Below are 26376 nucleotides of genomic sequence, written 5' to 3'. Positions count from 1 at the left end.
TGGGAAAATCTGACATTCCGATATTTTATTTTGCTGCAATTTATAATGCGATATGACTACAATTTCGGCAGATTACTTTTATAGCTCTATTTAAAACAAAATAATTAACTTTGATTGTACTAATCTTGTAGAGGACAAAATCAAAGAAAATGCAAGTATAAATAAATAATATAGAGCAAAGATAAAAGTGAAATAAGACGTCAGATATTTAGGTACAGTATTACGATACAATATTATCATGATATTTTGCCCCTGATAATAATATCAGTGATTTAAATCACAGGAAAACCATCCACAATACATCATGATGTTTATAAATGAAGAGGGAAAACGCATAAGACGTATTTTTTTGTATTAACAGCACATATAATTCTTAGAATTGCAACATTGATATGTTTAAATTGCCATTACGAGAAGTGCCACCTCATGAATATTGCCATTTATTCCTGCCCCTATTACAGAATAATCAAATGTAAATGTAAAATGTAAACACTGTACATTCGTCCCTGCTGATCAACAATAATAAACTCCACACTGCAGATGACTATTGCAAATGCACATATTACGATATTGATGTTGAAGCGATATATTGTCCAGCCCTAGTAGTGAATGTTTCTCTGCTTGTGGGAAAGTTGTTTATAATGAGCACTGGTTCATTATATGACTTTCTCATCCCCATATGCCTATGGTTGTGTTTTTATCTGTGTACAAAGGGTGTGATGTGTCGATGTTATTACTTTAAAGCAATGGTGAATAACTCTATAAACCAGGGTCACCAAACCTGTTCCTGGAGAGCTACCCTCCAGCAGATTTCAAGGTAAAGTCTAGATGCGATACAGCTGCGGATACTCATCTCAGCATAGCATAGTTCTTGTGAAACTTTACAATAATAATTAATATTTTTACATTACATAGACAGGTAGGTTCAGTGTTGAGGTGGGGGTAGGCGTTAATAAAACACAATGATTAAAAATATGAGTAATTTAATAAATAATATAAATGTTCATTCATTTTCTTTTTGGCTTAGTCACTTAATTCATCAGGGGTCCCCACAGTGGCATGAACTGCCAACGTATCCAGCTCATGTTACACCCAGTGGATGCCCTTCCAGCTGCAACCTATCACTGAGAAACATCCATACACACCCATTCACACACATATACTACAGACAATTCAGCTTTCTCAATTGTCCGTCTATGGACTGTGGGGGAAACCGGAGCACCCGGAAGAAACCCACGTGAACCGGGGGAGAACATGCAAACTCTACACACAAAAGCCAACTGACTCAGCCGAGGCTCAAACTAGCGACCTTCCTGCTGTGAGGCGACATTACTACCTACTGCACCACTGCGTCGCCCCATAATATGAATAATAATTGGTAAACTAACTGTTTTACATTACTGTGATTAGGGCTGCATGATATTGGAAAAATCTAATATTACAATGTTTAATTTCTCTGTGATCAATATTGTGAGTTTCACAAGATTTGAACAGCACTATATGATGTGTTTCTATGGACTCTAACAGCATTCAGGTACAGAAATTAAATAATCACAATTTAATAAATGCATTTATGACTTTCCTTTGTCTTGTTTCTAGTCCATATATCAAAACATTATTAGATCAAGTACAAATATTGTTTTGTTTTCAACTTGAGAAAAAAATAAATCAATTATACTCAAATATTTTTGCTTTGAAATGTAGATATTTTGACTAGAATCAAGACTAAGATTTTATGTTGGTGTAATCGTATAAATTCTGTATAAATAAAGTAATTAAATATGACTCTGTGGCTCCTGTTCAACTATAATTCAGACTCAACATTGCATATCTTGCGATGTGACTATTGCGTGTGCGCAACATTGCGGTATCGATGCTGAAATTATATACTGTGCAGCCCCAACTGTGATGGTTGGGTTTAGGTTTGGGGTAGGGGTAAATGTTAAGCCGCGGTCACACTAGAGTTTGATAATATGAAATTCTGTAGTACGGCGCAGCGAAAAGGGACAGGATTAAACAAGATTATTAGACATTTAAAAAAGCAAGCAATTACTCCATGTTTTAAATTGTTTTGATCTTCGATTGGTTTCATGCAGTCAAGTGATGCGATTTTGCAGGTCAGAGTTCACCAAGCTTGAACTTTGCACCGCAGCAACATGCGAAACTTGACGCATGACTTTGCAGTTCCGGTCGGACGCATTCGCCTGCATATGAATGGAGGTCTATGGGGAGAAAAGTACAGTGAGACCGCAGCTTTAATAACATTCAAATAATGAGTAATTTAATCAATAATTGAAATAATTTTTCGTTAACTTCTGACAACAACCTGATTTCAGTTGCAGCCCAAACCAAACACACCTGTCTGTAATTACTGAGTGCTGCTTCAGGTCCAATTAATTGGTTCAGGTGTGTTTGATCAGGGTTGGAGCTGAATTCAGCATGAAGGTAGCTCTCGAGAGACAAGGTTGGTGACCTTCGCTATAAACTAATATAAGTAGTTTACCATAAAATTTTTAAATGTTTTTACTATTTTTATAAAAAAAAAATATTTAACAGTATTTTTTAAAATGTAAAATTCTACAAATTTCCATTGTTTTAACATACATTTGACCTTTTAACACTAGACTTCACTTGTGCATTTTTACTTTCTCAATTAAAAAAAAATCATTCTATATGATTGATTATAAACCTTTTTCAAATATTGTCACACAGGGCAGAGTCCTCACAAGTCACCTTCTCTCCATGTCATTAGAAAAATGTGTGTCCTTGTGTGTCACAAAAACATGCACAGGCACATGCCTCTAACAGGTACAGATGGTGCTCTGATGACCTGAACAATCAGATGTGACATATTTTTATAGTCAGACACACACTTCACTCTTCCTTCATTTGCGCCTCATCATTTTCTCACATGAGAAAGCAAATGTTTATCATCCTATTACATCCTACATTCTCATTGCCCTCCTTACCCCTTAATCACTCTATTAATACACTTCTATGAATAGCCACGGCTCACCCTCACCACACATTTAGCACTTAATTAAGTGGGTGAGGACAGAGGGGTGTGTGTATTTAAGAGAGACCAAGAATGATGCTATTATAAACCCTTCTGTCACTGCCGTTTGTTTCATATGACTGCATTATGCAGTGGTGAACGTGGCAGTTTATAATATGCAACACACCTTCATTGTTGTCCAAAGCAGTTCCCGTTTGGCAACTCTCAGAGCTCACCTGCACAGCCTAAAGCTTAACAATACATTAATCTCAATGAGCACTTCAAACAGGACATCTGATGTCATGTGCAGCAAGCAGCCGTGTAATGTCCCGAACTCGGAAATAAAAGATGAATAATTTAAATGCTTCATGCCAATCGACTTGAGACCGAAAAGGGAAACCAACCTTTGCTCCACTTTCTCAGAATGAGTTCATGATGTACAAAAAAAAAGGCTGCATGTTTGCTGAGATTTTATCTCATGAAGGTAAATATTTGACTCGGTAGGAATTGGCCCAACTTGAATTTTCCATCAGTTTAATGCGGCTGAAATGACCTATAAAAGGTAAATTCAAATTGTGGAAAAAAAAATAAAAAATGAAAGGCAGCAACTGACATTTCAACACAATCTCACTGTAATTTGTAACTGTAATTAGTATCTCATTCATTTTAGTATGATTTGCTCATACCCCAATGAGGGGTTGGTGTAGGAGTGGGGTTTAAAAAAATAAAAATAAAAACTAGTTACATTCCTCGTGAAATTGGGCTGGATATTTTTTCAATTCACTAAAAGGCAATTGAAAATTGACAAAATTGCCACTTAAGATGTCGAATGGCCACAAAAGACAGCATCTTTTGTTGTCTACGGACCTCATTTTAATTTTTAAATGAAATCAAAACCAACTATATGATTTTGTTAGCTCACATTGACAGTTTTGTAATGAACGATTTTCTGTGCATGTCATTAAGAAAAAAAGGTTGCTCTTGTAACTTAAAATGAAATCTTAAAATGCACTTCCTGTTTGTTTTCATTCATAAATTCTCAGGTTACACGATTTTGAGGTGTAAGGTGTGGTTAACATGTTTAACCACACCTTTCTAAATGTCAGTTTTGACAGCAAACAGTAATGGTAAGGAGAAGGTGTCTAGGTTGTAATAACTCTCCTGAAACCATTGTCCAGATTTTTCTGAAAAAAATGCCTACCTTACTACATCCAATCAGCTCGCAGCAGAAGAAAGAAGCCCCACCATTTTCTCATTTAATATTGCATGCATATCTGCCTGTTGTTGGAGACCCACAAAACCAAAATATGACCTTTTTAAATGCATAATAGGGGCTCTTTAAAACATTATGGACACTATTAATAGTTTAAAATGGTATTTTTTTAAAAGTTTTATTGAGATTGGGATTGTATGGGTGTTAATGGTCAGACTGAGACATGAACAGAGGAAAATTAAGACATGTTAAAAAGATTTAAGACCTACAACAGAATATTTCAGTAGATTTAAGACTTTTTAAGGCCTAAAACTTAGCTTTTGAGATTTAAGACATTAAAGACTTTAAGACCCTGCAGACACCCTGTAGATAAGTTACAAAATTCTCCAAAAATACTATGGAAGTCAATAATCCTTTTCCCCAACAATCTTCATTTTCATTTTTGGGTGAACTATCATTTTAAGATAAATACAGAATTTACATACATAAATTCTAATAAGTTCTAATAAGTTTGTGTTTGTTACTTATTGGGCTGGCTAGTCTTTTATTTCCCCAAAATAATATTGAGGTTTCCTTGACTTGATATACTGATGGCTCAGCAGAGATGACTGCCATAAAAATACAGAATTTTAAATCACAAATCACACTGGTCACTGTGAACAGATTTGTGCTACACACTCAAACAGTGAGTTTCAATAACTGTGTGGGCTCAAGCGGAGAACATTTCAAAGAACATGCTGCTCTCAGTGAGAACAAGAGGCGAAATAAAAACAAGAGCAGCGTTTCTACTGAAGCTGAAATCACAATAGGCAGTCAGCATTTATCTATGATGACAGTAAATGGGTAACTGAGAAAGAAACAACTTGATGTTGTTAAATTCACTATTAATGTCTGGCGATAAAAATGAAAAATGATTTGAAAAAAAATGTGAATATTTTAAAGATCAGGTCAACCCTTATATTTTCTGTATAAAATGTAGCGGTGGTTGTATCATGCTAATGTTTTTTATGTCTTGCAATTTCTGATCTTCAAGACTGACAAGATCAGACAAATTCTTTAATCTTTTAAAATTACTGACTTAGCCATTATGATATGTAAAACTTATGCAAAATATCATGTAACAAGGCTAACATCTGAAACAAGTCGCGTAATTAGCTACAAGAAGGCATGAAGGAAGTGAAGTGGGCATAAAAGCCACTAGACTGTCAGTATGTCATGAAGGATTTGATCTGAGAGTGTTTAGTGGGGCTGTATGATCAAGCAAAATATTTTTAAAGCTTAAAAAAATCTACAATTAATCCGTATTTGTCAAAGTACATGAGGGGATGGAGGGATGGGGGGAGAAAGAGAGAGAGAGAGAGAGAGAGAGAGAGAGAGAGAGAGAGAGAAACTCACTTGATTAAGCACCTAAGGAAGGGCAGAAAAAGCTGACAAGGCAGGAAGGGACGAGAATAGATTTTTAAAAAGGCAGTAAGAAATGTGGGAGGGATGAAATACAGTTAAAGACTATTTCTGTGAATTTTTGATTATTTTCCAAATATTGTGAAATAGTGTTGATTAATGGGGAGACATTTTTGACACATTTTAAACACAAGTATTAATAACTCAAACTCATAACTGTAATATCAAACTTTTTTCTACATAAATTTTTATAAGATATTAGTATTCAGCCTAAAGTGCGTTTTAAAGGCTTAACTAGTTAAAGGAGGTGATCTGCCAAAATGCTACCCATTAGCATAATATCTCTGAAACCCAATCCCTCCCCTGCCGTCCAAAGCCACGCCTCCTGAAATTTCAAACGCACACCTTAAAGATGACAGTAGACACTAGGCCAGCGGTTCCCAACAGGGGGTTCCAGCCCACAAGAGGGCCTCAGCTAAAAAAAATTTTGCAGTAGACACTCACGTTACCTTAGTTTATTTCATCCCCTGACTGACCAAAAAAATTCCTTCAGAAAAAAGACAAGAGTCTTACTGATTTGCCTTCAGCAGCTAATAGTACTGGACCCAGGTGAGGAAGCTCCAAACATTTTGGGTGGCAGCGCTAGCTAGCTGGAAACACAAAATGCAAGAAATACCAAGATAGTTACCTGAACGATGGTTTTACTCCATTTTCTCGAAGCAAAGAGTCCCTGACTCAGCCACAGTGTATTATCTGCGACAAAAAGGTCTTGCAAACGAATGCATGAGACCGTTCAAATGTCTGCAAGACACTTTCAGACGACTCCTCTACAATACCTTATCTCTTTTTTTTTTCCGTTTATGCTCCCAGGGCATGGAATGACCTGCAAAATAGGCTCAATCTTGACACACTTACGACTCTTAAAGGACACTTTCTTAAAGGACACTTGTAATTGTTTTTTATGATCTGATGTTTTTATGGACGGTGATTTTGAAACTTTGTGGTATTGTTTTTGTGATTTTTATGTGAAACTTTATGTGCTGCACGCCATCTTGACCAGGTCTCACTGGAAGAAGAGACCGTACTGTCTTAATGTGATCTCCTAGCTTAATAAAGGAAATAAATAATAATAATAATAAAAACGTGACAGGCCCAGAGCATTTTTTGACAGCAAAGAGCAAAAAGCTTATGTTTTGTTAGTTACAAATGGCATACGGATATTTTGCTTTTATATTTTACATTAGGCTATTATTTGTGCATAAACATATATAGATATAGTAATAAACATACCGTTTGTTTGAAAACAACATTTTTGGTTATCATTACTGCAAACATATATTAGCGATAATATCATTAAATGTGGAGGTGGGCCTTACAATAGTTTCCGGGGAAAAAAACAATAGTTTCTCAGGCAAAAAAAAGGTTGGTAACCATTGCACTAGATCATGTCATTCATCAGTTAGGATACTTTATAGTACTTTACAATACTACAATTCCCAACGTAATATAATATAATATAATAGAATAGAATAACTTAGTGCCATTTACTTATGTGTTGTTGTTAAACTCGTAACTTGTAAAAACATCGACATTATCGATGCTGTTAAATCTTTCACCAGAAGATTTCAGTGGCTGAACAACACTTCTGTGCATATAAACCCCATTCATAACAACAAAATCTACATCAGCTTTGCGTGACTAAAATTGTTTTAAAACAGAACATTACCTGTCTAAAAGAAATACTTCAGCCATGGTGTTGTCCAACTTTTGAATCAAACTTTTGATTCAGCATTTGTTTTTACCATGGTCATTCATTCTCTTTCGTGTGCAGATGTACAAATCTACATTTGTTGACAGACAGTTTGGGCTACTTATCAGAATTATGGGAATTGTCGGCTCGACAATATTTATTTGTTTGAATATTTTTTAGTTTTATGCCTTACCCAGAATACAAAATTACATATAAACACATTTACATCATTTACATTAATCAGTACTATTGGAATGTGAAGATACTTTAAACCAGCACAACAAAAAATGTTTCTGAAGACATACCTACTGCACCTTCTTTAACTAATCAACATAGGTTAAGGGGCAAGTCACTGGACAACAGATGTTTGCTCTGTAGACAAATATATATCTTCCATTATCCAGACAAAAAATACAAAATACAGAGAAAAAAACATCCTTGTTCAGTTGAACATCACTTGGGAATAATTTGAAAAGAATAAAACGAATATAATTATTTCAGAGGAGGGCTAATAATAGTATAGTTATTGTAGTGCAGTGTAGTGAATAAAAAGTCACAGCAAAGCAAAGAAAATGGCTGAAGAGTGGAGAGGGAGGGAAAAAAATGAGGAAAAGTTCACAGATAATATTTTTATGTGAATCTCTATCATCATCCTGTAAGTTTAGACCTTTAAACAGTCTTTAAACTGAAAGAGAATCAAAAGACCAATCAAATACCTGGCAGAGCCATTAGAGCAGAAAGTGCAGAAGTGACTTGAGATCAGCGTTAATAGTTCAGACTCGCTTACAGGAAGCTGTTGCCATGGCAACTTCCACAAGTTCTCAACAGATGGCTGAGGGTCCTATAAACTGCTTAAAGACAAGATCAGAACTGCACTAGTGTGACAGAAACTTCGCAGTAGTGACAGCCATCAACGCAGCAATAAAGACATGCAAGACTGGGTAGTACTCAGTTTGTACAACCATCATATCTTTTATAAAAACGATACAACTTGATGCAATAGCAATTGTATTGATATACAGTAGGCTGATATGAGTGCATCTGAAAAATAGTGTAGGACATATAAGCTGCTGTGAGGAAAGTATCTTGATTAAAAGCTTTTAAATACTTAGTACAAATATAGATGAGTATGTGGCGGCACGTGGCTCAGTGGTTAGCACTATCCCCTCCCAAAAAAAAGGTACTGGTTCGAGTCCTGGCTGGCCCAGGTGACATTTCTGTGTGGAGTTTGCATGTTCTGCTCGTGTTGGCGTTGGTTTCCTCCAGGTTTGCATTAACTAAATTGGTCGTAGTGTATGATGTGAGATGTGTGAATGTGAGAGTGTTTCCTAGTACTGGGTTGTACAAAACGATCGTTTTTCCTAGGACAAAACGATTTGCAAGATGCAAAGAAAAACTAAAAGTCTTACAAAAAAATAAAGCATGCTTATTGTTGGGGGCACTAAGTAACATGCGTTGCATATTAATATTACTTTTCTAAGTCATGAGTAAAGTAAACGCATTACTTTTAAATATTAAATAGTAGTTGAGTAAGTTTTTTAAAAATGTAATGCAAGTTACTTTTTATTTTTTAATTAGCTTAAAAAAATTGTAATTAAAATTAATGCAACTAAAGAACAAAATGTGTTTATTTAAAAAAAATAATATAAAGGAAAATCTGATTTTCTCATTGGACAGTGATTTTAAATAACTTATAAGACAAAGTATAAAAGTAAACACATTGCTCAACACTTCATTAATCTGTATAAACGGCATGTAAACACTGGGGTCAGGATTTTCTCAGAAGTAAACATTATCCTAAATTATATATATTTTTTGTGTTTTTTCAGGTAAATAAAGGTGTAGGTCAGGGGTGCAAAATCCTGTTCCAGGAGATCTACCTTCAGCTGCAACCTTCATCAAAGACAGCTATCTTTAATTACCAAGCGCTCCTTCAGATCCTACTAGGTGTACAATGTACAGTGCAATGTTAATTGCAGAGTTAATTGGGGAGTAACACAATATTGAAATTCATTACTTTCAAAAGTAACTTGCCTCAACACTGCACTAAATGCAATAGCATCATTATTTGATTGATTCTCATGGCCAAATTCCCCATTAAGCAGATTTCTTGCATTATCAGACATAATTCTTAAAACATGCAAACTACAAAATATTCTTTGAATATTGCTTTCTAATAATATGTAATATGCCTTGAATCACTTTGCTTCATCAAAGAGTAAAAAAATAAATGAAATAAATCAATGCAATTTCCAAGGCCAGGGACCACTACATCATAATTATAAAAATGTATCTACAGTTTCATCATTTACAAAACCTTGCAAACATTTTGCTAATATTTTGTTTGTACATGCATTTCTGTTTAAATGTTTGGAATAGTTTATGTAATCAAGAGGGTTTTTTTCTAATAATCTGGATTTTTCTATTTTTATATTTAAAAAGGTGAAACAAATAACAGTAATACTGTGAAATGTGTCCTGGCTGAATTGAAATCCTTCCGAGCCCAATTTTTTTTTTTTTTTTTTTTCAAATAAATGCTACTTTTAGAATACATTACATAACAAGAAAGCATATATGCTTACATTTGGCTTTAGTGACCAAATCCTCTGAGAGCACTTTGAGCGACTGTTTTTTGGCTACAAGTTTTGTAAATCATTCCTCCAACAGAACACAGAAATAGCCCTGTCAATACTTTCCTACACACCAGCTGACTGAGTCTTAGTCCGATGATCTCAAGAGTTTGAGTCATCACAAATCTTCATGCCCACACGCTCGGCCCTTAAGTGCCAACTTGGCATGTGAAGACACAAAACAAGACAAGTGTGTGTAACATTTTAGCAGGCAGGAGTTCAGCTCTGATCTATGGAATTCACAGTTGCCTTTGTTTTTTCTGTTGAACAAAATAACACAATCCATCGATGGATGTGCCGTGCTCACTTCAGGAGCAGTGCAGTTTAATTGAGGATTTGGTGTTTATGGATCTCCGCTCATGCTGTACTTCTGCTGTGATTTACACATTGAAGACCGCAAACAATCAGGCATGACTGTAGAGAACGCACATCTTAGTCATCTGCCTGCCGCGACACACTTTTATCATCTGTGTGAGAGTGAGAACTAGTCAGCGGTTTTCTACGACAGCATAAAGTTAGTGGGAAAGTGGAATAATTGTAATTAGTAGTGCTCTCAAAAGATAAAATCGCAAATAATCCCAAGCCAAGATAAAAGTTTGTATTTACATTACCTAAAACCAACCGTCACTCTTTCTTAGAAAATGGGAAAATAAATAACTTGCACTTTTGGGAACAAAACAAATTATATTCAAAGTTTTTTATATTTAAAGTAGAAAATAAGCATATTTAAACAGTGCATTTCTTGCACCATCTTCTGTAAGCAAATGTTTTAATTAAAAAAATACTTTAATGTAATGGAAAGTATGCAGTCTCAAGGCATCTCTGGTGCAGCTTTGTCAATCGTCAATGTTGTGCAAAGTAACACAACAGTAACAAACGGAGCAGGCTCACGTGTCTCCACAGGTGGTGAGGCAAGTATGAAAAAACGACCAGGAAAAACTTAAACCGATTATTGGTACTGAATGTCGATTTCGATTAATCACCCAGCCCTAATATATATATAACAATGCATATGCATATACACAAAAATATACCCAGAATGCACAAAAATATTTTGTAAATAAGAACTTTTATTTGTAATAAGATTAATTGTTTGACAGCATTAGTAATTAGTAATTATTAGTGCAGTGTTTAGAAAAAACAAACAAAAAGAAAACAAAAACACTATCATATCCACTTTTCACAGTGTTTTTACCAGGGCTGATCATAAGGTGTCCATTTCCTAAAGCATTTATGTCAGTTATCTGTATAGGGGTTATCTTGAAAGGAAACTAGATGGATATTGTCACTGGTGCAATGAAGTGTATGGAAATTATCATCATTTAATTTTGAGCTTGATAATCACACACAATATTTAGTGTTTCTTGATGTATTTTAAAGAGATGCATCAACCATAAAATGTCATAATTTATTTATTTTTAATAATTATTTTTATGGGTCTTTCACCTTTAATTTGAATAGGATAGTGAAGGTTGCAGACAGGAAAGTATTGGGAGCAGAGAGAGGGGAAGGGTCGGCAAAAGACTTTGAGCCAGGAATCGAACTTAGGTCGCCGTGCGTACGACGGTGCTATATGTCAGCTCACTTAACCACTAGGCTGTTGGTGCTGGCAAATGTCTTTCCCTTATAATGATGCATCCTACATAGTGACTTACAAATTTTAGCAAAGCAAACAAAAATAGATGGCTGAGCAATACATCACAATATTACAAATGTGCAGACATACTGTATGGTACATATCTGTATCATCAGACTTAATACAAAAGTAAATTAATGAATACTGAAAGATGGTCAAGCAATCAAGCAAAGGTTAAAGGGAGATTTCACCCCCCAAAATTTAATTTCCACACCATTTACTTACACTCAAGTGTTTTCAACTGTTTAAGCACAATACATGAACACAATTCTGAAGAATGTTGGGGGGAAAGCAGCCACTAGCATCCATAGTAGAAACAAAAAACATCACGGAAACCAATGTATGTATCAGATTTAAGCATGTATGACCCTAAACCCAAAGTACTTTACAATCATGAGCGGGTCTCTCCACATCACCAAAGTAATCTAACTATATGATTCATAGCATTTACTTTAAGAGAAACAATAACCAAATACATTCATTTTAAACGCACATTCAGAGCAACTAATAAAATTAATTATAACATTTTTCATTAACAAATGTATGAAAAAATGCTATACTACTATATTTAAAGCACATTCAATAAATTAATAATACAATTTGATATGAAAATACCACATTTCGATCACAATATCATGCTAAGTGTTGTTTTGAATGACTGCTAACAGTCTCTGAAAACACATATCGTTTTGGCAAATTGTTAGTAGCCCCAGTGCAAACCATTGTCACCATTGTAAAGTGCAACATCTAAAAAAAATGCACTAACAGCCAAAAAAAAGTTATTGTCAGTCTGAAGGTAGTTGCAAGGTAGTTTAGTACCAATATCCATTCAAGTCAACAACTAAGAAAGCAATCTGCATTATAGGATAGAACAGAATTTACTTTTGAACCAACTGAACACAAAGCAAAGCATGATGGATATCACAGATTTAACAACGTTGTCCTTAATAACAGTTCACATGAAACCGCTGGAGGTGTTTGGGAAAGAGAGAGACATCTGAAAGAAAGTGTGCATGTAAAATATTCATGACAGAAAAAGATGCACAAAGCTAACCAGGAGGACCATGACCAGATAAAGCAGAGGAGAAATGAAAACGCATGTGGCTCTGCAAAGGGATGATGTGTAGGGTAGAAACTGTGAAGTACGAGTGTGTGTGTGTGTGTGTGTGTGCATAGAAGAAAGAGATGACATACATTGCACAGTACCTGTCGTGAAGTCCGATGGACATGGTGTCTCCTCTATGCACAGGGTGGTCCATGCCCAGGCACAAAACCCCAGAACACCTGTCAAACATCAGCAGAAAGACAAGACAATTAGGAGGTATGGAAATAACCCAGAGAAGGACGAAAAACTGGGCTAAACGACATTTTTAGAATCGTTGACTATTTTTACATGCAGACCAAAAGATTGAGGAGTCATCAAGCACTCCATAGATTACAGTCCAGTTAAAGTAAGAAATGTCTGTCCCCTACAACAACCAACAAGCAGCAGATCATGTTCATGCCTGTGGCATAGACTTGTACCTTTATTCATTTGTTTGTCATTTTTATTTTAAGCCCAAATTGGCTGGGCTTATGTAAAAACAAGCACAAACTAGAATATTTATCCTCAATTTACTTCATAAATCCATTTTAAACTAAAAAAGTTGCTACAATAAAAAAATATGTACTTGATTTAATAAAATCTTTAGGCAAATAGTTGCAAACAATTTATATTGGCTGAATTGAAACAAACAAGTTAAATTTAGTAATGTTCAACTTAATTTGTTAAGTTGAACTCACCTTAAAAATAGTAAATGCAAAGAATGGACTAAAGAAACCCATTAAAACTCAAAATCTAATCCCAGTACTGTTTCGGGGGGATAAAATTATTTATAAGCTTTTCATTTGTTGGCAAGGAATCACATTTTTAACTACCTTGGCACCATTTTCTAAGGTTTGACAAACAGAGCAAACTCTCTTCTTTAAACTCATTTTCTGCTTTTAAACACTGCAGGCCAAATTAATATTTTTGGGGTGTAATGGTATGGATAAGAGAGTTTATTTTTATGCAAATATTGAGTGATTTGAATGTGTGCAAGTGGTGGTTTTTCTTTCTTTCTTTCTTTCTTTTGGACACTACACAATATAATCATGCATCAAAATGTTGTTAAAATGTTTTACTGCTCGTTCAAACTACTTATTTAAAATGAGCTGCAACAACACAATTTTTGAGATTTATTCTGGGACAAGTTATTTGGTTTATGTAAAATCCACCTAAATTGGTTAAAAATATATTAATCGATTGTGTGGAACCCTGCATTATTACAGTGTACACTAGGGCTGCACGATTATTTAAAAAAAGATGACGATCTCGATTCGACCCCCCACACAATCTTAATCCAGCATCTCTGTGATTCAGCCAATTATATTTTTAAGTTTGTTTTGAGAAGCGCACAGAAAAGTATGATTAGTGTGTACACTATTTTCTTTCCACTAGAGTGACGGCAGCCATGACATGAACTGCACTCGGCAGTGAAAGTGAAACTGAAAGAGCACACATCATTTAAATGATCATATCACATTTTAGAGTTATGATTACGACAAGCATTTGATATGTTTTTCCTTTCATAACAAAGTGTTGTGCATGAAAATAAATGTTTAACAGTGTCAGTTTTACTATTCTTGCCTATATAAGGTTTAATATAATGCAAGAGGAAACCTGATAATGACAAATGTCTGATTTTACCAGTGAAAAAATGGTCTAATAATGTTGTCAATGACAGAATGCAAGCATATGTCTCAAACACAATAATTCAACTTTAGAATTATAAAGTATTTTGATGTCATCACTTTGCAGCTACACTGAAAAAAAAATGCTGGGTTTCACACAATTCCTTTATGTTGTCACAACATAATTAAACTAAATTTAATTTAAAACTTAATTGTTTTAACAAATTTAAGTTGATTGAAAATAAAACAATTAAATTGTTAAAAAAAACTTAAGAATTGCAATGTTTTCAACTAGCAAAAGTCCTTTTTTGAGAGTAATAACTTCTCATAAAACTGTAAATATATTTTGTAAATATAACCATATATATTCTGTTTATTTTAAATAGCATGATGTAAACAAACTTTAATCTAAAAATAGAACACATTTTGGTAGTTAATCATCAGGAAGAAATCTATGTCAATGAGAAAGAAAAAAATTATATACGAATATCTGAAATACTTTTATGATCAATCGCTTATAGAGGCACCTTTATCCTTCAAGGACCTAAAACTTTAACATCTTAAAAAAAGAAGATCCATTTTGTCCTTTATAGCCATTCCCCTTACTGCCTCTGTCACTATTTGCAGCGGACCAACATATGGCATTTCTATTAATATTTCGCTGTTCATATTTTGGGGCGTTGTCTGCCCCCTCCCCCTTCCTCTCTTCCGCCTGATGAAGAGACAGGAAAGAAAATCATAACACAACATTCATCACCATCAGCCACTTCACACGTTCCTCTCTCACAGATGCAAAACAAAAGAGAGCAGCAGATGCTGAATGCCACCTCTGTACAGACACTCTCATCCTCTGACACCGCCATTGACCAGCTGAAGTGGAGAACAGCTTTTTCCAGCAAGAGTGCACAGCTCAAAGATCAAAATGCAAACTTGCTGGAAGAATATACTCTGAGCAGAAGAAAGGCAGGAGAAGAGCATCTTTAAGTGGGTTAAAAAACTATTAAAGGTGCCATTTAGCTCTATAATAAGACTTCAATACATGATGCATATGGAAAAAATCCAACCTGGAAATAGAAAAACTCTGTCAATCCACATTGAATCATTAATAATAAAACTGCCCCAGGCTGCGTTTGATTGGTCACAACATTTCATGGTGAAATAACAGCAACAATATTTTTTTACCCTGATTTTAAATTGATCAGAGCTTGTACCTACTATGCACATGGAACTTTGGCATAAAGGTAGATCACTTTTTCCTTCTAATAAACCTCTCTATCAGTTCAGTTAAAAAGACTGTTATTTAACAAGAAATCTACTCAAGTGTTAGTCAGCAATTTGGCAAAACTAGAAGTAGTTGTGTATTGTACTTTATTTCTTAGCACACTTTGGGTCCATTGGTACCAACTGAGCCTTGTGTCATCGCCACAGCCTACCTGAGTATTGTTGCTGACCATGTCCATCCCTTTATGACAGGGGTGTCCAAACTCGGTCCTGGAGGGCCAGTGTCCTGCAGAGTTTAGCTCCAACTTGCAAGGTTGCTTAGAAAGACTAGAAGGAGCTTGAGCAGGTGTGCCTGATTGGGGTTGGAACTAAACTTTGCAGGACTGAGTTTGGACATGCCTGCATGACCAGTGTACTCATCTTCTAATGGCTACTTTTAGCAGGATAACCCGCCATGTTTTAAAGCGTAAATCATCTCAGACTGGTTTCTTGAACATAACAATGAGTTCACTGTACTCAAATGACCTCCACAGTCACCAGATCTCAATCTAATAGAGCACCTTTGGTATGTGGTGGAACGGGAGATTTGCTATATGGATGTGTGCAGTCGACAAATCTGCAGCAACTGTGAGACGCTATCATGTCAATATGGACCAAAATCTCTGAAGAATATTTCCAGTTCCTTGTGGAATGTCTGCCATGAAGGAATAAGGCAGTTCTGAAGGCAAAAATGGGTCTAATCCGGTACTAGTAAGGAGTACCTAATAAAGTGGCCGGTGAGTGTATATGTATAATAATATGCATTATTTTAGATTTTATATGTATGCTGTTTATTTTCCTTTCTATTGTATTACATATTATTATTATTATTATTGCTGTTATTATTTTCACTAATTTTGTTATTACTATTATTTGTTATTACTACTACTATTATGACTTTTTCCCCCCTGCTATGTACATTTTGGCAATATTTACCCGTGTATGTTCTGCCAATAAAGTAAATTGAATTGGAATTTGAGAGCGAATATGAGAGAACAATTTAACATACTTTCAGTGCATTCGTCGCCACAAGTGTCAGTTTACTCCAAAATGAACTTTTAAATCATTCTTTTTCATTTTGTCATTATTTGCTCACACGTGTTGTTCAAAAACAATAGGTCCTTTGCTTATTTTCAAAATGCAGATTGATAAATCTTTTATACATTTTGAGAGATTCATTCATTTTTCTTCGGCTTAGTCCCTTCATCTTATCAGGGGTTGCCACAGCAAAATAAACCACCAACTTATCCAGCATGTGTTTTAGGCAGCGGAAGCCCTTTTAGCTGCAACCCAGTACTGGTAAACGCCCATACACACACATACACTACGGACAATTTAGTTTATTCAATTCACCTATAGCACATGTCTTTGGACTGTTGGAGAAACCGGAGCATCCAAAAAAAAAAAAACACATGGAAAAACATGCAAACACTAGAGAGAAGTGCCAACTGCCCCGGCCAGGACTCGAACCAGTGCCCTTCTTGGTGCGAGGCGACAGTGCTAACCACTGAGCCAACGTCACCCATGAATTTGAGAGATTTCTGTCCTAAATCTTTAAAAGATTTCAGTTATCAAGTGTGAATGTAAACACTAGGAGAAGAGCAGAGAAATTATGAGCCAATCTCAGTCATATGTTCAACAATTGCCAGTCAGTGGTGTTAAAGACCCTGACCACAGCGCTCAAATGTTAGCAGGAAAAGGATGCTTTTAAAATTTCAGCACCGATTGATACTGAAGGTTGTACTTTAGGCAACCTTAGTCATGACCATGAAAAAAATGACCACTTCTACATGAAACAGCTGCAAAACAACAGCATCTTCCTTTATTAACTGAACTTTTGACATTTGTTAAATCCATATTTTATCCATAGCTTCTGCTTCCCCAAAGCGCTTCAGAGTAAAGTCATCCCCTTGTCCAGCGAATATAGGATGAGCACTTTTGAAGGCACCACACCACAGAGAGAATTTCAGCACTTCAGTGGCTTCAAGAATTCTTCCTCATTGCCGTGGCAACCACTGTGTCTTAGCAACAGACAGAGGTCAAAGAAGAACAAGGATAAGCTGTAATAAACAACCTGAACGGTACTACACTACGAGATGTTCGGGATTAGTAGGTCTCCTTATCAACTTTAAAAGGACTTACGTTCTCAAACACTTTAGAATCTCGTGAACCTGTCAGCCACACTTTTCAAAGCTTCGCAAAAAAAGAAACTTTGATGTGCGTTAAGTTCACAGGCATTATTTAAATCACCCTTTATTAAAATGTAAAATGTAGTGACCTCTAATGCAAACGGTCTCATCAAAGTGGGCCTGCACAACTGACAAAAAGGCATAGGATTTTTATGACTCGCATGGCAGCTTGGAAAATACAACAAACTATGCTAATATGCTAAGGATTAGGGACATGTGCTACGACTAATTGGATATGTGTGTTAACAGTTTTGTAACTGATAAGCAGGATCAGACAGAATCTGTGGACTTTTTTTGCTATCTCTGCTAAGAGTTTTGTTAAAAATCTGTGGATTTATGTGGAATGATTTTGAGAGTATCGATATATATATCTCAGGGGTCACCAACCACCAGGTAGCCCACGAGGATCACATGAGTTGCCCGTGGGCCTATTATAAAATTAGCTTACCATGGCACCACATACCAGTAAGCTGCATCGAATATTTTTTGTAGCAATTCTTTTTAAATCACACTTGCATTGGTGTAAAATTGAAAATGACATTAAGTTATATATTAAAAAAACTTTAAAAACAATTGAAGTGTTGCATATTGATATTTATCTGTTTCCAATCATTGTTGACAACTATTGTGAGAAATCATTAACATGACCAGTGTCTTCACATAGATGAATATCATTAATTATTAATAATAATTGAGCAAATTTGTTATTAGGAAGTGTGTATCAAACTGGTAGCCCTTCACATTGAACGATACCCAAGAAGTAGCTCTCAGTTTCCAAAAGGTTGGTGACCCCTGATGTGTATATATATATATATATATATATATATATATATATATATATATATATATATATATATAGTCACGAATTAAAATATGAATGCATGATAGATGAGCAGGACTCTGCAAAATAAACCCTAAAACTTAGACCAATGTGAGAGGAGTTTACTCGCACGTGATTTGTTTTAGCTCTTTTTGGTCCGTTTAGAAACGTTGCTGTGTGAAAGCGAACCGCACCAAGAACAAAGTGCAACAATGTAACAGTTTTAATCCCTGTTTCAGAACAAAAGAATCAATCCACAGGTGTAAAAGCACCCTGAGTCAACAAGTCTACAAGCTTCACAATACATTCATTTAATTTCTTTTCAGCTTAGTCCCTTTATTAATCTGGGGTCATCACAGCGGAGTGAACCGCTAACTTATCAAGCATGTTATACGCAGCGTATGCTGTTCAGTCAACCTATCACGGGGAAACATTCCCAGACACTCTTATTCACACACACTACAGACAATTTTAGCTTACCCAATTCACCTGTACCGCAAATCTTTGGACTTGTGGGGGAAACCGGAGCACCCAGAGAAAACCCACGCAAACGCGGGGAGAACAAACTCCACTGAGGAATGCCAACTGACCCAGCTGAGGCTCGACTCAGCGACTCTCAACAATACAGATAGGGGAAAAAAACTTTTTGTGTAATAACATACACCTAAAATACTGTATATATTTAATAACACATGTTAAAAATAGTTAACAAATATGATTCAAAGGGGATTCCTACACTTTAAACGTGATTGGTCGAAAACAAGGCGATAGAGAAAACACCTGGACAGCGGTAACAGAGAATGAGCAGTGCTAACACATGCTGATGCAGAGTCTGATGGCTCTATTTACCAGAGATCCAGCACATCTTCATTCATGGACCCTCCATTGTCATGCCCAAAGAAAGCACTCAGACACAAAACAATTCCGTTTCCTTCAAATTCAGAATAGTCACACACTTTGATCCCATGCTCATTTTTAAGCTCAACGCAACAGACACAGAAAACGCATTGTGAGGTCTGACGTAAAAAGGTTGTTAGATTGTGTGTCAGATACACTTTTTTAAAAAAAGCATTATTTTTAAAGCATTTTATTTTTACTTTTTTTGTTGTTAAATTAAATGTGAAATAATATTGATAAATAAATTTATCTCGTATAGCTGACTACTGTCTTCAGTGTCTACTTTTAGTAGCTAGTTGACTAGACCCACACATCACTAATAAGGATGTAATGACTTTTTTAGGCAGATACCAATACTAATATTTGGAATCCATTTAAAGGAGTAGTTCCCAAAAAAATAAATTTACTTAGCCTACGCCCATCCAAGACGTAGTCCATGTTTGGTCATTTAAATTAAACATTAAGGTAGATTTTTGACTAAAACCTATGTTTAGGTGAGTAATAACATGCAAGTACTGCATTTATTGCACTTTATGTTTCAAAAAGCATACAGGAAAATCTACATTAATACCTGTGCTTTCTGTAGAGGTTCTGTGGAAGAGAGAGAACATTATTTACATCATCCACAACCCTCAGCAAACGATACTGAGTAGACTCACAGACTGAAGCGCAAGCTTAACTGTAATAATGTTGTAACTAATGTTTAGTTTCTTCCATAAAACACTGAATCACCAAAGATCACAGTTTCAAAGGTTCTTCTAGTTAAAGTCAGTAAATTAACAGTAAATTTAAATTTTTGGATGAACTTTCTCTCTAAAATTGAACAGGACCAGAGGTTAGCACTGTCGCCTCACAGCAAGAAGGTCGCTGCTTCGAGGCCAGTTGGCATGTCTGTGTGGAGTTTGCATGTTCTCTCCCATGTTCCGCCAGGTGATTCGATTTTCCGCCACAGGCCAAAGACATGCGATATAGGTGAATTGAAATAGCTAAATTGGCAGTAGTGTATGTGTGTGAACGAGTATACGGTTGTTTCCCAGAACTGGGTTGTGGCTGAAAGAGCATCTGCTGCATAAAGCATATGCTGGAATAGTTGGTGGTTCATTAAACTTTGGTGACCACTGATAAATAAGGGCCAAAGGAAATTAATGAATAAATTTTACAGGACAACGTTATAATTACAATTTCTTCATTTTGTTTAGGAAGGTCTGCAATTGTTTTACCCAGAGGGAAATTCTGCATTATGCAAGAAATATTATATATCCAATATACAAATGGCTTCCAAAAGCACCACTAACAAATAAAGAATAAAAAATAAGAGTGGCTGATACACTAATGGACCTCGAATCTGTGCATTTCAATATCACCCAGACCAACTTTGCTGCTCAGACAAGAGGCTATTCTTCTTCCGTAATGCGATACCGTGTTGTTCATGCTATTACTCAGAACTGAATGTAAAGCTGGAAATCAATGCTGGATTAAACACAGCAGCAGCATCAGACCTATTATAACCCTGTCAAACGCAGTATGGAAAATCAATACCAGTGCATACCGAACTGTCATTTCAGCCATTGACTAAACTTTCACATGACATAACTACCCTCATAAATAGAGCACACAACCTTGAATAGGTCACACGACTATTAAAATGAGAGCTGAATCACCATGTAAAGTGCTGTGCGTCACCTAAATGTGTTTCTGACACATTACTACACTCACTATGGTGTGCTAAAAACCACAGCCCACAACCACAGCCCACCACATATCAGCTTCATCAGCTAGACAGACACGAAATTTCAATGTTTTTATCTCACAGTCTTTCCACCATCATCTTTTGGGGTCCAAATAGGAGAAGCTTACCACATCCAAAAAATATGTACAGTTTATAAAAGCCGCAGATGAGGGCTGTGCGATTTGGGGAAAATATCTAATTACAATTTTTTTGACAGATATTGTGATTGTGATTTGATTCATGATTTAACTCAAGCTAATTTTATTTTAATTCAAGCTTCAGCTCAATGATTTCAAACTCTTAAAAAAGACCCGTTATTGTTCAGTGTCTGTGACTTTGAAAATAAAATATTCCCATATTACAAATGCATTCCCATATTATAAATGCTGTTTTTCTTTGATATTAATTCATCTATTAATGCTTCTAAAGCAGCAAACGCCATAATCCCACTTGTCCGTGTTTTCCTGTTTGTTTTCTTTTTTTTTATTGTGGCCGTAGTTTAGTTGCGCAATTCTGATTTGGTCGAACAAAAGTATGCTCACTCAATTTACTAGTTATAAAGCCCCGGTCAGATCACACGATTTCAGCATGATTTACTTGTTGTGACACAAGATTCAATCGTTTCTTCTCGTGTAATGCATAGTTCACAACAACCAATATCATGTCTGTGATGCCTCGCGACACCATCGCAGAAAGTCTAGCACAGGGGTGCCCAGACTCGGTCCTGAAGGGCCAGTATCCTTGAGAGTTTAGCTCCAACCCTAATCAAACACACCTGAAGCAGCTAATCAAGCTTTTACTAGACATACTAGAAACTTTCTGGCAGTTGTGTTAAAGCAAGTTGGAGCTTAACTCAGTTGGACACCGGCCCACCAGGACAGAGTTTGGACATCTCTGGCACATTTACTTTTCTGAAGCGTAGTTATAGCATTGAAGCACTGGTTTCAAAGCACTTCACCTCAGATGTTATTCGTAAATTTTGTTTACATAGATACATGTATATTTTATATTGCAGCCTCTAGCGATTAACTAATGGCAATGTCTTAAATTGCGATTGTGATTCGATTAATAGCACAGCCCTACCACAGACTTATTTAAAATACTATTTTCTGTGAAAATTTGTAAAAACTGCATTTTTAAAGCAGTGTGACTTAGTATTTCCCTTTTAACAACCCCACCTAGAAAAAAGTTTTTGGATTTCATTTCTTAACCCCTAATGTCGCTAGTGTTTACACACTTAATGCAGTTTTTTTAAAACATCCTGTAACTTCTAAAATATCAGCCTCTGCCAAATAGTAGATATGTCAGTTAATAGTAAAAGTACTATTATTAACACATATACTATGAAAATTCTGATTTAAATTTATTTAAAACAGAATCAAAATAAAACATTTGTGTACTAAATCTCCTTTTTTTATTATGGCGTAAAATTTTTCATTTAACATGTTGTCTTGTTTTTTTGTGTGTGTGTGTGTGTGTGTGTGTTTCTTTACAATAAAACCAAAATCAATTGTAGTATTGCAACAGGATTATGGTTGTTAGATTTTTTCTTACACCAACAATGCTGTGTGTGTACGCCATTATTTAAAACCGTCATTCTGTAAATTGCTTTAATATTTAAAACAGTAAAAACATGGTCAGCTATTTGGTATAGCGGCAGTCAAAGGATTAAGGAAGATAAATTTAAGAAAAATACAAGGAATTGCATGATGGGAATTTTTAGTTTATTTCTATCCTGGAAAAAAGCACGTCCCCCATTAAGAAGAGTGGAACTGAAGTCACAGGACCCATAAATGAGTATTCATAGTCCTGTTACTGGCTATATATGTTGGTGTCTGAGGCAAATACAAACAATATAATCCATTGAACAGCTTTCGAATAAAAAAAAAATACTCAATTGCCTACAGTCATATCAAACCATGTGCTTGCTTTCAGCAAAAAATAAAAAAGCCCAACAAATGACACTGCCTGGACAATACACAACACAGGACATACGCTAAAATAAGGCTTTAGCCAGAGGCCCCTGGCAGAAGAGCTTGTTTTTAGCCATTAGTGTTATGTTACTGTTGTCATGGCATATGAGCACATGGTGGCCCTTAGAGCCCCCCAGCTGCTCTGAATCACGCTCTTAATAATTGAGCTCAACTTTTGTCACACTCTGACAGCCGGAGCAAAAGAGTATGCTAAAATAAGTTCAGAAATGACCAAAAACTGCCTGATAATGATCACACAGGCAACACTAAAGCAAGAGCTCTCATCTATTATTGTTCTTGTTTAACTTCAGTCTGATGCAGAAACCAAAATATATATTATTTGAGCACATTTACCTTTTTATACATCCTTTAAATTCCATTTTACCAAGTGTACACATAACAGCATGACAAAGAAATCTGAAATGTAATACAACTAAAGCCAAACAAAAGAAAAACACCCCAGTCTCTAAAAGAAGTGGGAGTAACTTACACACACAAAACAGCGACTAGAAAACAGCAGTGACTTTAAATGAACAGAAGCTTTACATATTTCTGTTAGCAGCACTTGTACTGACCGTTTTTAGTTCAGACACAGAGTTTGGGTTTGTGGAAGAGAGTCTAGTCGACATGTCTGTCTGTCTGCTGGTGTTTGTGTAGGAACTAACACTGACCGCGCGCTGAACGAGCCCTACGCCCGCCCTGACACCGCTGTAGCGGCACAGCCGGAGCCCTGACTGTAGCCCTGCTCCCGGTTTTGTCCGTTCTTGAAAGCTCAGCTCGGCTCTTTTGAAGAAAGGACCAAACCTAAAGCATGGCTCCCCATTCGCAGCTTTGCTACATTTAGCCTCAGCTGACAACAAGCTACTTTTCGTATTGAAACATGTGTATCTTTACGTGTGCGCCACGGATATGTCAGCTCGCCGAAAGGAATACTGAACGAATAAACTTTTAAAGGGATTTCGACTTACCACAACCTCTGGAATTTACCCTTGTTTTCTTCTTAAACCCCCAAATCCACTCTACTCATGGACCTCACAAAGCCCCTCCTCCCTTGTTTTTCTTTGGCTGTGGTCTTAAGGGAATCTGTGACGTACGCCTTTCTGATTGGTCCAGGTTCGTGTCAATCAATTCTTGACACTAAAAACTTCCGTTACCAAAAGAAGTTCATGGCGCATGGATGCGCGCAGGGATTGGTTGTTTCTACTATAGGTGAGATGCAATTGGACGGTGATATAGAAATGTATGTGCACAAGAAGGTCTTCGGCATGACAGCACTGTATTGTTTACTAATATGCTTTAATAAGAAAGTATAGTCTGGTATTATCAAATCAAGATATGGTCACTAGGTAAATGTATAGCAAATGTGAATGTGCCAAATAGTATAGTTAGTATATATTATAATAAAAGTATACATTTAAACTTCTTAAATTTTTCTTTGCATTTCTTGTGACATTTCTTGTTTCTCTCGCTGTCTCTCTTTTTGTTTTGTTTTGTTTTTTAGGACCACAGTATCTCAGTAAATGTTATTTTCCCCTAGACAATTAAAAGGAATAAGTTTTATTTTAGAGCAGTAATCACAATACCTTGAAACTGTGATATTTTTATCCAAGCTTATCCTACTGTCAGAATCTTATACCGGCCCATGCCTAATGTAAGCATAGTTACACATTAAATAGTAGTAGTAGTAGTAATAATAAAAATAAATTAATAAAATTTTAACATTTCTGTGTGGAGTTTGCATGTTCTCCATGATTTCCCTCTGGTTTCTTCTGGGTGCTCCGGTTGCCGCCAAAGTCCAAAGACATGTGGTATAAGTAAATTAAATAAACTTAATTGGCCCTAGTGTGGGTGGGTTGCGGCTGGAAGGGCAGCCGCTGAGGAAAACATATGCTAGATAAGTTGGCAGTTCATTCAGCTGTGGCGACCCCTGATTATGTTTTACTCAGCGAATGCCCTTCCAGCTGTAACCTATCACTAGGAAACTTTCATACACACTCATTCAAACACACATACACACACACACACACACACACACACACTAGGGACAATTTAGCTTTCCCAATTCACCTATAACTCATGTCCAAAAACCCAAGCCAACACTGGGGAGAACATGCAAACTCAAACAGAAACACCAACTGACCAAGCCAGGGCTTGAACCAGCGATCTATCTATCTATCTATCTATCTATCTATCTATCTATCTATCTATCTATCTATCTATCTATCTATCTATCTATCTATCTATCTATCTATCTATCTATCTATCTATCTATCTATCTATCTATCTATCTATCTATCTATCTATCTATCTATCTATCTATCTATCTATCTATCTATCTATCTATCTATCTATCTATCTATCTATCTATCTATCTATCTATCTATCTATCTATCTATCTATCTATCTATCTATCTATCTATCTATCTATCTATCTATCTATCTATCTATCTATCTATCTATCTATCTATCTATCTATCTATCTATCTATCTATCTATCTATCTATCTATCTATCTATCTATCTATCTATCTATCTATCTATCTATCTATCTATCTATCTATCTATCTATCTATCTATCTATCTATCTATCTATCTATCTATCTATCTATCTATCTATCTATCTATCTATCTATCTATCTATCTATCTATCTATCTATCTATCTATCTATCTATCTATCTATCTATCTATCTATCTATCTATCTATCTATCTATCTATCTATCTATCTATCTATCTATCTATCTATCTATCTATCTATCTATCTATCTATCTATCTATCTATCTATCTATCTATCTATCTATCTATCTATCTATCTATCTATCTATCTATCTATCTATCTATCTATCTATCTATCTATCTATCTATCTATCTATCTATCTATCTATCTATCTATCTATCTATCTATCTATCTATCTATCTATCTATCTATCATCATCATCTATCTATCTATCTATCTATCTATCTATCTATCTATCTATCTATCTATCTATCTATCTATCTATCTATCTAACTGTCTGTCTGTTTGTCTGTCTGTCTGTCTGTCTGTCTGTCTATCTAACTGTCTGTCTGTCTGTCTGTCTGTCTGTCTGTCTGTCTGTCTGTCTATCTATCTATCTATCTATCTATCTGTCTGTCTGTCTGTCTATCTAACTGTCTGTCTGTCTATCTGTCT

At 35.7% G+C, this 26376-nt stretch overlaps 1 protein-coding gene across 8 annotated transcripts in view; it reads right to left on the bottom strand.

Moving 5' to 3' along the window:
- klhl13 (kelch-like family member 13) overlaps nucleotides 1–24254 on the bottom strand; it is a 97583-nt gene extending 73329 nt beyond the window's left edge. For 2 of the 8 annotated variants that reach the window (XM_017356040.4, XM_068221099.2), the window contains exons 1-2: nucleotides 23781–24254; nucleotides 12820–12909 (exon numbers count right to left, since the gene is read on the bottom strand). In XM_017356040.4, coding sequence (XP_017211529.1) covers nucleotides 12820–12884 — 65 coding nt within the window. In that variant the 5' untranslated portion in view covers nucleotides 12885–12909; nucleotides 23781–24254. 8 annotated transcript variants of the gene reach the window in all.
- Nucleotides 24255–26376: the final 2122 nt, after the last annotated feature.

Source organism: Danio rerio, chromosome 5, assembly GCF_049306965.1.
Source record: "Danio rerio strain Tuebingen ecotype United States chromosome 5, GRCz12tu, whole genome shotgun sequence".
NCBI lineage: Eukaryota > Metazoa > Chordata > Actinopteri > Cypriniformes > Danionidae > Danio > Danio rerio.
This window is presented reverse-complemented; position numbering and strand designations above follow the sequence as displayed.